Raw genomic sequence first — 13,036 nt, forward strand, 5'->3', positions numbered from 1 at the left:
GGCGAGTGTACTTACGCTTCAACAATCATAAAAGCGCCGTTCACTTGTGAAGATTATCCTGCTGAACAAAACGTCTCGGTATCATAAGCGTCTGTTTGCGACAGAGTTTATATCCTGCAATAATTTAAAATCCAATGGAAAATCCAATTTGCTTTTAGGGAAGGTGTGTTTCGTTCATTAAACACATTTGTGTGTCTTCTGGAGGCTGAAGAAATGCTTCTTCTTCTCTACCTTTTAAAATCAGTGGTCTATCGGTGTATTTTGAGGCAGATCTGGATGTTTCTTCTATTGGCAAAAAAACCATTAAGTGTATCTTGAATGCTCTTGAATTGTCAGCATAACACCTCTTGGATATGCAGCTTCCCCGCCTAAACTGAGGCACCTTCACTTCCTGGATGAAATATGGCCCAGTGGGCCATGTGAAGGGATAAAACATATTGCTTATAATTGCTGGTTGGACTTGCAAACTGGCTTCAGTTGACACAACATCCTTGGCAAGACCTCGTTTACAATCTAAAAGAAACTGTGCTGAAGCAAATCTCCTCCAAAGCTTTTATGCTCTTCCAACCAGATCCCGGATTTTCGTCTCCATGAGTCGGATGTGGCATCAGACCCTTGACGGGTGGGAGGCCCCTCGCCGTCAGGTTTGTGTATAAAGAAGAGGAGTGTCAGGGAGGAAACTAGGGAGCTGTGAGGGCGGCTGTTCTCCAGCAGGAACAGATGTCCCCCTTAAACTGCCCCTCCTGGTAGCAATCACAATCTGGCAACCTGTCTCCCTTTGCTCCCAATTAGAGGATTAACCTGTGCTCTGGAAACCAGGCTCCCTCGCTCCCTGATCTATCCCCTCCCCAGCCTCTCGCTCCCCATTAGAGGGATGTTGGTGCCAGGAGAGACTGCTGCTTGACAAGACACACACATGTTCACACAGGCGTGTATCAGAATGTCCTCGGTCACCGCTCAAGGAAAACCTGGTTCTTGACATGTTTGGCCTTAAGCTGCCGGGAAGCCGGGACCCAACAGGGACGCAGTTACTGTCCATTTTCTCACTCGTGAAGGAAGACAAACGGCATTGCATTTTGCAGAAGCTAGAAAAGAACAAAATGTGCTTTGATGAGGTCTTTATTGTACCTCTATGACTTTTCGGGCAGACACATTTTCCTATTTTACGCCCATTATTATATAATCGACATTGGAGGGATGACAGGAAATGAGAGGAGAGAAAAAGAGGGATGGGGAATTAAAGGTCCGGCTTTTAAGTCCGACAAGGGCTGGTTGCTGCATCCGATATGAAGCCTTTCTTTCTCTTTAGCTCGTACAGGGTCCCTGATAAATAAACAAAATATAAAAGAGCGACTCTGGGCCTGGATAGAAATGACTCCCTGTGGTAGCTGCAGCTACTTTGCTGCTATTGACTGAAGCTGTTTTGGCTGCCTGCTGGTGTGAAACATGCCGTTACACTGGTGTGCTGCTTTCCTTTTGGTTTCGGCAGAGGTGTGATGCGACGTACGCAATGCCATTGAAATACACGATGGCTGCACACACATGACACAATGCTAAAGCTACATGTCCCAGGCAATCATTATCAGCAGTTTGTGATCTAACCACAAAGCAAGGGATATTTCTCTGGCTATAAAGTTCCGAGTCAAAATCCACACTGTCACACCCACTATCTCACCAGATACAAATCAGCAGCTGAAGCGAGTCGCTTGCTCGGTATCTGTGGCGTGTCCCATCGTGCCGCATGGTGTACACGGCGCGCGGACAGAAAAAACCGCAGTGGCGGCAGTCGAGGCGAGTAAAGCGCGCGAGGAGCCAGCTGATTACCAGCTGATAAATGTGTAGCCCCGAGGCTGTATGTGGAGCAGCAGCCAGCCGCAATCAGCATCAGCGTCAAAGACACAGCCTCGGGCGCGTGTGCCGACGATAGCGCACGTCGCGCTTATGGGAGCAGAGCTGGACACGGGATGAGAGAGGAGAGGAAGTGCACATCCGGGTACATGTGTGTGCGATTTCGGCCTCTTTTCGGACTTCCCCTCCCCGCCGTCCCGTCTTCACCCTCCAGTGTGATGCATATTGTCCGTGTCCGTCAACAGAGCCTCCGTCCCTCCTTCTTTCTCGTTGAGCCGGTCCTTTCCTTTCACCTCTTGCTCATCGGAGAGTACATAAAGAGGCTTACGCTTTGAAAACGAGCCATTCATCCTGGCCCGAACACGCTGCTGCGACCAGTCAGGCTGCTTTTCCTCTCCTCCCTTGTTTCCTCTTTGGCTCCTCTCCACATTTTTCATGTTCTCTTTTCTTCTACTCGTGTTTCCTCTCCTCCTTTTCTCAATTCTCAAATTTTGTCTTTTTTAATCCCCTCATTTCCTATCCTCTCTTCTTGTGTCCTCTTTTTTTTTTTTTTAGCTCCCACACCTCCTTTACATCATCCATCCTTGTTTTATCCCCTCTATTTTTCCATTTCCCCTTGCTTATTTCCTCTCCATTCCTTTAATGCCCTCGTTTCATTTCCTATCACTCTTTATTGTTTACTCCTCTCCTCTTCTTTCCTGCTGTATCTCCTTGTTTTCTCTTCTCTCCTTCTCTCTAGTCTTACTTCCTCCTCTCTCCTTACCTCCCTCATAGTTTCTGCTCCTATCCTTTCACTTTCGCTCGTCTTGTTTCCTTTCTCCTCATCTCTTCTCTCTGAGTTTCCTCTCCTACTTCAATCTCCTCTCCTTGTTTCCTCTCCCCTTCTCTCGATTAGTCTTGTATTTTATTCTCCTGTCCTGCATGTTCTTTCCTCTTCAATAACTTTCCCCCAAAATGTTCTTTTTCACTTTATTTATGACATGTTCCTGTTTGAGAGTGTGCATTCATGGAAATGAGGGAGAGCTTAAAGGAACAACACTCAGTACAGCGCTACAGTATCCAGCCCCTTGCATCTCTGGAGCTTTGATGCAGGGAATCAGACTGGCGCTCATTGACTGAGCTCGGCCATGCGTGGGCTGATTCTACATTATAGTCAATACTGGATGAATGCCTGGCCCTGTGTGTGAAAGAAATCCTCAGGCCAAAGTGCTGCAGCCTGCACCCAAAAGCCTTCTGAAAAGCCCTCGCATGCGCAAACAGAACACTAGTGCGTAGGGATACGGTCGGGCAAACGCTGACGTACAAACACATTCATACCCACCAACAAAGACTGAAGTCCTCAGGACATAGTTGAGGGTTTTTTAAAATATGCACGTCCGCCACTTCAGACACAGATTGAGTACACTCCTACTCACACGTTCCCTGCGTGGAGTGCAAAAGCTCCACAAGAAATAACAAATAATAAAAAAAACATCTCGAGGCCTCTGCTCGCCCCACAACATTGCAGAAAGACGGCCTTGTGGTTTTTAGGATTGTGGAACGTGCTTGTGCAGAACTTTGCTGAACCAGGGAGCAAAGAGATCAAATCGATCAGCTGAGAAGATGGTGGGCAACATAAATGAGTAAAGTGCACTAAAGTAAAGACATATATATTAAATATAGAAATCTATCTATAGAGATTACTTATTTCTAAACTACATTATTGATTTTTTTTTTTTTGAGGGGTGAAAACAGAAATCTTAGAACACGAATAAACATGGAAGAATATTTCACCATCCTTATGCACAATTCTTCCCACATTTTCGAGTCAGGTTTGGTCAACTTGACTTTTTAGAGAAAAAAAAAAAAAAAAAAAATATATATATATATATATATATATATATATATATATATATATATATATATATATATATATATTTTGTGTAAAATGAGTTGAAATAATGGGCCCACTGTCTGCGTATCTGTGTGATTTCAGCTGTACTTCAGACATTAAACTGCATGAAACATCGGAGCTCTGAACGACAGGATCGTCCAACAGTACTCCAAATCCATGCAACTGACTGATTGCTGATCTTAAATCAGATTTAATGCCAGAAGGAGGCAACCTTTCTAGTCAGCTTGTCGGTTGGTGGTGCAGCGTGGCCGTAAAGCTACAGAAACCTTTGTTGTGCTTTTTGAAGAACACTTGATCAGATACAAATAGGTTTTGTTGAGAGGAGAGGAGGCTTTTTAGCCAGTGGAGCGTGTACGGGCTGAGATAAGAGGAAAAAAAGGAACAGGGAATGAGTCGTTGTGCAAGGCGGCCATCCTGATATGCTCCCCACTCTGAACAGATTGGCTATATATGGGCTACAACCACTCACTGCAGTCTCAAAAGCAGCAGCGAGAAAGCATTAAAACCCCTGACTACCTTCTGGAAAATGTATGAAAGCGAGATGTGCAGATGGGATCCAAGCAGTAGCCCATATCCATTCTGTCTTGGAATGGAAATGTGATATGGGGAGGGCAGGGGATGGGTGGTTGTAGAGGAGGGGAGGGGGTAAGTACAAACTAATTGACTCTGTGAGTGTGTATGTGAGGGAGAGGGAGAAGACAAGGTGGGTGACAGAGAAAAAGAAAGAAATCCAAAGAGGGAGAAACACATGCGGATTGAGAGAGATGCGCGGCGCTCGTCCTCAGGAGGGGAATCGAGACAAATGCAGAGAGAAGTCCAACGCTATCTACAACACTTCCACCAGCAGCTGCACTGCAATATTGATTACTCGGTGGCCTCGAGACATGTTGTGGATTAAAAACACTCATTATTTTACAGGCGCATCCATTCACACGTCTGTGTTCGCAGCCATGTCGGGAGCACGAGAGGGCGAAGAAACGCCACATACCCGCCGGCTGACAGATTCGTTCCAATTCAATAGAAGTATTTTGAAGTAAATGTACTTCTATTTTAAGTTAATGTCATGTTTGAGAGCTGCACACATGTTTAATCATTACACTCTGATTTGTTTGGTGAACAACAATGAAACCGGTCTTCAGTCAGTGCCAGTGATCGGCCACCTGTGTCCTTCTCCGACCCGAGCTTTTGTTTGGGATATTTCTTTTGCGATTTCCCTGCTGTCGTGGGATAAGAAGGTAAGTACAAAAACTAACAGAAAGAAGTTTCTGAAAAGAATATAATGGGTCATAAGGGTTTTATTTGTCTGTATAGCACATGAAGTTACCACTGTGTAAATACTGCAAACCAATTTTGTTAAATTTTCAAGCATAGCTTAGGAAACGTTACATGTCAAAGTCACCAGTGTGTTGATCTTATTAACTGTTCAAGTATATACAAATACACAACATGTATTATCATTATTTTTCAGTTATTTTCCCATTGCACAGCTTCCTCTGTTGCTCTGCCTTCAGCCTCCAGCCTGCTGTACAGCTGATCTAAAGGCACTGAAAGGTAGATGAAGGTAGACAATCCACGGCTCGCCACTGCTAAAAGCCTCGTGATTTGCCTTTGTTATTTGTACCACAGCTTGGGTTTGCTTTTTACCTCCATCTTTGTAGTTACAGTAAATTTTTAATAATTATACAAAGAGTCTGGACCAAACTAAATATGACGGTTCTACGTTTTGGAAGACTCTGTTCACTCAGTACTTTAAAAGGTTGTTTGTTAGATGAGTCAAATACAGCACGCACACACACACACACACACACACACACACACAGGCTCTCTGCAGGCCAGTGACTTGTATACAAACGTCCGAAGGCAAAAGCAGTCCGTCCTCATCACTCACCCCGGTCGGTGTCGTACAGGAAGACGAATTTGTTCCAGTCGTAGTGGTCGAGGAGGGACAGCAGCGCCCCCCGGATGGACGGCCGGAGCTGCAGCGTGAACTGGCTCTCGCCTTCGGTGGGGAAGCTGGGCGTGATGAGGGAGATGTGCAGGGCGCTGCAGAAGGACGTCAACGTGTGGACCGAGCGCTTGTCGTACAGGCCGAAGATGGCGAAGACACCACGGGAGTACTGGGAGCAAACTAGAGGAAGAAAAATACAACGGTTAATTATTCGATGAGAAGATGGAGGCAGTGGGGGTTGAGATTTGATACATTTATTTAAAAAAAAAAAAAAAAAAGGTGCCAAGAGACGGACAATGAAAGTAGTCAAATGAAGCCAAAGTGGAAAGTTTGTGGACTGGAAACCAGAACAATGTGCGAAAACAGGTCGTAGCAGCTTTAAACAAAATACATTTATGATATATTTTCATTTTCCTGTTGGTCTCCAGTGTGAATAAAAATCAAATTGTTTTTCTGTCATGCTCAGATCAAGCATCCGCACAGTTGAAGGACGTTGTCAGGCTGGGAATCAGTTCACTTATCTTGTATTAAGCGCATTTCCCCCATGACAATTGCATTGTGTAGGAGCAAAAACAACAACACACACAATGAGGGCTCATCTCCAGAGAAACATGGTTCTTTTTCCTTATTTTTTTCATCATCTAAATATTGGCTCGAGGCCAGGAAACCAAGAGCACAGACCAGGAAGTGTTGCTTCCAGTTTGCTTTTGGCTCAGCAGCGATAGCCATCTTTTTTGACAAATGCACCTGGGCAGATGAAAAAAAAAAAAGAAGACCACAAAAGAGCGCACGCTTTTCAAGTGATGGAAGCGGAGCAAAAATCACCACAGCAATGAATGCGTCGCACCAGGACTGGGGACAAACCATTATCCCACTGATTACCACTTAAAACCCTTTTAAGGGAGCCCCTGAATGTGGTGAACAGAGATCAAAACCAAACGCATCTGTTTCCTCTGATCCATTCATCTCCAAAAGCTGTTCTCTTCCCGCATTCAAACAGCGACAACATTTCCTGGTGGTGCACCGAATCGTTCCCCTCCCTGTTGTGCAGATATACACTCGAGGACCTCTTCCTCATTAACAAAACTCATCGCATTCAACCAGACGCTGCTTTCGCGACATCAAAACAAGCCAAACTGAACCTGCGTCTGTTGTGTTTCAACTGCCGGACTTTAAATTAAAAGGAAACTTCACATTTTTGTAAAGTCTACACACGCTGTGCTGCACACACACAAGACACACACACACACACACACACACACACACGCACGCACGCACAAGTGTGTCCTGCTTAAGGAGATCTCCTCATTATAGAAAGGTTCGGCTGTCTTCAAGAGACACACTGTAATTGCCCACTTTTTACTCGCACGCAGAACAACAACAGAGAGGGAAGATAATGAGCATCCTCTGCCAGTTTCTGGGCACGAGGAGAATCAGAGCGAGCGGCGAACTGAACGAAGAGCTCAAGATGTTGCCGTTGTTAAAAGAAAAGGGGGCGAAGCAAACAAGAGGGCTACTTTACTGACAAAGCCATTGTTTCCATACAGAGTGTAGCACTGTACTGTAGAGAGAGAGAGCGAGAGAGAGAGAGAGAAAGAGGGAGAGTCTGCGTCTTTTCTGATCTGCCCGCAGCTTCCTCGCTCAGTTGAGACGAACAAGACAACAGACGGAGAGACCGAGAGAAGAAAAGCGACGCTTCTTCTGTTGTACACACAATTAAGGTACAAGGAGGCGGCGGGAAACTACAGAATCAGGGAAAACACACGACAGTCAAGACGGCGCTGTGGTTGCGGTTTGTTGTCAAGTTTGCCCTTCCTTGTGTCACAACTCATAGGAAATGTACAAAGTGTAGGCCGGGGCGGGTGTTGCGACAAATACCGTCCTATTTATCTTCATAGGTCTAAAGAATTGTACTCGACTAGAGACAGAGAGCCGTGAGTCATTTGCCTAATCTCACATAATGAGGCTGTCGGCTTTCAAGTGCAACGGGGAGGGCTGGTCCACGCGCTGGTACTCATTTTATATATATATATATATATATATATATATATATATATATATATATATATATATATATATATATATATATATATATATGTATATATGAACTGCAGTGGCCTTCAGATGACGGGAAGACTTATCTTCTTATGCAGATATAAAGTGCTCGTTCTAAGCTAACGAAATAAAAACAATGATTCTTATTTCCAGGTATACACTAATGAAAACAGAGTTATACATATTTCATTTAATTTGTGCTAATGGATCCCCTGAACACACTGGCCCTTTACGAAACATCTAGAGAGGATTTGTAATATTTCAACGGAAGGGATGAAACAGGTCTTTTTGCTCCTTTCGCCTGCAGGCATCCGAGTGGACGGGAGGATGTACGTGTTTGATTGACCTAAACAAACCTGTGCTGCCAAGAGCTGTAGGTATGAAAGCCAGAGACAGACAGGCTTTTGGACTGGTCTTGAAGAAGAAAAAAAGACCACAGCACTTAGCTTATGGATGTTGGCCGAATCTTGTTTTAAGATGTCCAATGTGTTCCAGTTCATTTGCTATCCAGCTTGTGCACTTTTTTCCCTTCTGAAGATGTTTGGTCAACACATATGTGTCCGTACTAGACATTAAAACAGGAATGATGCATATGTTTTTATAGTGAAACTAAATCCCCTCAGCTCATTGGAGCGTTTCAGCAAATATACGCTTATTGGTTGTTTTGTTTTTCAGCCTGCAACTTATTTGATTTCGCTGTCATTCGCTCTAAAAACACACTGAACACTACAGCACCAAACTGCAGACACACAGTAGTTATAGCGAGAAGCTGGAAGGAGTTGCAGATGTTTCCCTCGAGAGGAAGAAGAAACCAAACAAGAGCTAAAAAGAGATGAATAATGGACTTAATAAGGCATTCATCAGGTGTACACAAACTCCAAAAAAAAGACTCCAAACTTATGATAATGCTGCCCCGTTGGAAGTGTAAATAAACAACTATGTGACATGTTTATGAATATGTAAATGTTGTATTCAAAACTTACCCCCAATTTGCTTTAAGAAATCAGCAGTTTCAAAGAAAAAAATATGGGTTGTTGTTCAAAGGACGTTGTCTTATTATCAGGAAGTTTGGTTATTTCACAGATAAGGGGGGCCTTGATAAAAAATAAAAATAGAAACATACATTTCTCCGTTAAATTCCTTTTTTTTTATAGATATCTAAAGAGAATCTGTTGCTGGACAAAAGAAAAAAAAATACAGCAGAGGACTTTAACTGCACATATGGACACACCTGCTTTCTGGAGACCACAGTGACTAACATTCACCCTCAGGGGGTGTGTATGTGAGTGTGTGTATGTGAGTGTGTGTGTGTGTGTGTCTAAATTGAGGGCCGAAAAAGCCCGCAGGATTCGTGGTAGAGAGAGCGTCCAGTCAAGCAAGAAAGCAGTCCAGAGGTCGGTAAACCCACACAGCTCCCTGATGTCCCCTCAAGGGATCAGATGACACACACACACACACACACACACACACACACACACACACACACACACACGCACGCACATGCGCACACGCACGCATCCCTGAATCCTCATATGTCAACAAACAAACACCCTTCTGTAGATGCTACGTTGCTATTATGCAGAAATACCAGAATGAAGAACAGCACATGAATATGAATGTGAGGAGACCTTCCGGTCCGCGATCAAAACCTGACAGTGCGGCTCAAGCTTTGTCTCCCCCTGCTGTGTTTGTCTCTAATTACTGTCTGATTTATTCCACCAGGGTTTAACGCATCTGCTTAAGTTAGACTAAAACTTAAATATCATACACAACAAAAAAACTGTATTATTACTGCAGTTGAACCACAAACAATCATAGTGTAGTTCCACCTCTGCCACCATGCCTTTTGATGAAGATTGTCTCTGCCACTCTTGCAGGAAACCGTCAGATGAACGTGACCATTCAACCGATAATGTGAATAACTATCAGCCAAAACTGCTTTTATTAACTTTGCATATCATTTTGTAAAAGGGCTTTCTGTCAATAACTGAGCTCTAAAAGTTCTACTGAAAGACTGAAGGAAGAGACGAAACATTTCTTTTGAAGACGCCACAGGACAAAAACCATCGTGATGGATTTTAAGTTCCTGTTCATCTCCTCCGTTTATCTGTAGGACATATTTCGTTACCCGACTGGTTCATTGAGTGTACCTGCATTGTAAATCGCGTGTGCTGAGATACAGGTGAATTTATAACGAGGTTGCACATTTTGCGGCTGTGGGACTAATGCAGGATTATCTTATCTCGTCTTATCTTAAAAGCTTTTCTGCAGCTCTCAATTTAGTCGAAAATCCTGCTAAATCCTGTGTGGGTTCAGGTGATGACTTTTATTCTGCAGGCTACACAATAACGTCAGGTGTTGATATTTCCTTTTTTTTGTTGCGCCTCCTTAAAGTTACAACAAAGCACTTTGAAATAGTTATGAATCACAACAGCTCTGTATGGCCTGAATAAATAAACAAGACCACCAGCGAGGAGATTGGCTATTTCTATTATTCCTTAAATAAGTTATCAAACAAATGCAGTGCAGTAAAAAATACAATAGTTCAATATTATAGCAGAAAATACATAGTACAAGTACCTGCAAATTGTATTTAAGCACTGGTGGGGTGAGAATCACCAGAGGTCCCACGATACAATATCATCACGATACTTAAGCCCCGATACAATATTATCGCGATACATTGAGTATCACGATATAATCCGAGTTATTACTTTCTTTTTCAACCGCAAAGTGTCCGCAAAGGAAAACTTTTGTCAACAAAAAATAACTTGATTTTATTATTCTCGGACCAAAACGTTTAGAATTGATTAGATAAAAGATTGATACTTGGCTTCGGTGTATCGATACAATATCGCCACGCAAAATATCGCGATACTATGCCGTATCGATTTTTTTCCCCCACCCCTACTACTGGAGCAAATTGACATATTTACTTTCCACCACAGATAAAGAGAAACATTTTCTTGCCACACAACATTTTGAAACCATCATGGAAAACATCAGCGTCAGCAGGTTTGAAATTCAGAAGCAGCTGTCGAATTGGCCGCCTCTCAGACGCAATAATATCCCATGTGAAGTCTTTTTAACAATAGACATTTGGTCCAATTCTGATCATAAGAAAGGTCTTTTCAATGTCACGTTTCCAAACATGCACGAGCTGCCAATGAGAGACGCTCTGGCAGAGTGGACAGTCCAGGACACGACTGCAGTGCATGCCAACTGGCGGAAGATGAGCGTGATCCATTTCATTAAAATAGATTGCCTCAGCAATGAAAGATGAAACCGCCGAAACCATGAACAGCGAACAGCTTGCCCTGTGCCTGCTCCCCGGGGAATGACTTCTGGATTGTTTTTCTTGATGACAAATACGATGATTACTTCTGGATTTACATGCAGTCTCACTGTTCTTCCTGCGCGGGATCTTTTTTACCCGAAAGTTTGCAAAGTTTCTTCTTATTTAACGTTGCATGAACATTTGTGAATGAAGATGAAAGACAGTCAGGGTGTACTGTACGTCACCTGTATTCCTCAGAGTGTGTATGAATAGAGCGTTGGTGATATGGCCAAAGTCTTCTATCACAATAAATGATTATTTCATATCTCGATAATGATATCGATCTCCATCGAACTCAATAAATAAGGGGTCTATATGAAGGAACCACAAGGTAGTGTATGCTTGTGTATACTCTTGTGCGAATGAAGTACTTGATTAATGAAAAGTTTTGTCTAGTTCTATGAAGAATGTAGCGCAAAATGAACATAGCAGGGGAAAATATACAACATTATTTCCACTGTTTGTAAATCGCTGTGGTAATGTAAAGTGTGATGTAAAAGCTAAAATGATGACTCGGTTTTTGAAGGCGCAAAACAATGTGTAGTTATCAGTTAACGCTGTCTGGAGCAAACCCCATTATGTTTTTCCACTTGATGTACTTGAACGCAGTCAACCGCTGGTGTGACATCATTCCCATCTCCGACTTCCAATTTCGAAGAGAAATTGAATACATACATGAAACAAATTTGAGAGTAATGGGAAATATTAATGAGGAAATAGGAAACACAGAACTACATGTGTGCATTTGATCAGATTTAGAGGAAAAAAAATAATATATAAAGCAAAGTACGGTTTACATTTTGTACTGCCGTGTCATTTGTAAGTGCCTGCATCATTTCAAGTGTTGATTGTGAAAAAAATAAAATAAACAGGTTATTTCTGACTTAACTTACTGTGTAACTTTTTCAACTTTTGAGTTTTTAGTGGTGTGTGGAGCCTCTGTGGCTCTTTGAGAACACAGCGCTGTGACATTTTGCTGAAGTTTTTCATAAAAATGTTAAATTGTCCTGTTCTCCCACAGATGGGGACCCGTGTTTTAAGACACCCGTCTTCACATGAAGTCCAGAGGAGGATCGCTCCGGCGCCAAGTGACAGCAGCGGCCCACAGTAGCGAAGAGTCAAGCTTGCTCTGTATGACCTAGTCGGGACATGACAGCAGTAGTACTGACAGTGAAGGGGGGGGGGCGGCCTCCTGGACTGGTCCATTTAGTCCCACACCAGCACTGACCCTGAAACTGCATCCGCTGGCCTCACACTCCACCGCACAAACAGGTCAGAGCACACACACACACACACACACACACACACTCACTGCAGCTCACTCTGATCAATGGGCCAGACACGGTGCGTGTGACACACTAACAGAGCAATGCAACAGAAGCTCCCGTCATTTTACATAACACCTCGTCTGAAACCAACTATTCCGGCGCAAAAAAAACCGCACCTCACGCGAGTTCAATTTGGCTGAAGTGCATCGTCTGTCGGGATCACGTGAAACTTAAAGCGCCGCGCGGAGCCAGACCCTTGCGCGGCTACGCGCTAATGTGAGGTCAGCTTTTCCCGAATCGGTTTCTCGTTGACGAGCGGGACTTTTGGGTCGGCTTAACTGCTCCGTCATCAGTGCTCTGTGGAAATCTGTGGTCAGTTAGATAAAGTCTGGTGCCAGTAACACATTTTTCCCCTCGGTCCCCCAGGTGTCAGGACCCGCCCACAGCAGAGGGCAGTTTGATGATGGCTGCCCCCGACCTCTGCCCCGTCGATATGTATCGATCTCAGCTTGCACAGAACAAACCTCCATTATTTATCACTTGTTTTAGAGCAAAAAAAAAAACATCCATCGCTCTATGCAGGGGAGGCAAGCCGCTGAATGTTGAGTTATGGCAACGTCTTTGCAGCTCGAATAATTTGCCGGTGAAATATCCAAACCCGTTTTGATCAATTGCATTTCAGGGGA

General features: G+C 43.6%; 1 protein-coding gene across 6 annotated transcripts in view; it reads right to left on the reverse strand.

The window, feature by feature from the left end:
* Positions 1–13,036, reverse strand: part of LOC137802153 (glutamate receptor 4) — a 101,658-nt gene that overhangs the window by 46,550 nt on the left and 42,072 nt on the right. For all 6 annotated transcript variants that reach the window (XM_068599771.1, XM_068599769.1, XM_068599768.1 and 3 more), the window contains one exon: positions 5,631–5,870. In XM_068599771.1, the coding sequence (XP_068455872.1) occupies positions 5,631–5,870 (240 nt within the window). The remainder of the gene's footprint in view (positions 1–5,630; positions 5,871–13,036) is intronic.

Source organism: Clinocottus analis, unplaced genomic scaffold (assembly GCF_023055335.1).
Source record: "Clinocottus analis isolate CAN_PGR_092001 unplaced genomic scaffold, fCliAna1.0.p SCAF_5, whole genome shotgun sequence".
Taxonomy (NCBI): domain Eukaryota; kingdom Metazoa; phylum Chordata; class Actinopteri; order Perciformes; family Cottidae; genus Clinocottus; species Clinocottus analis.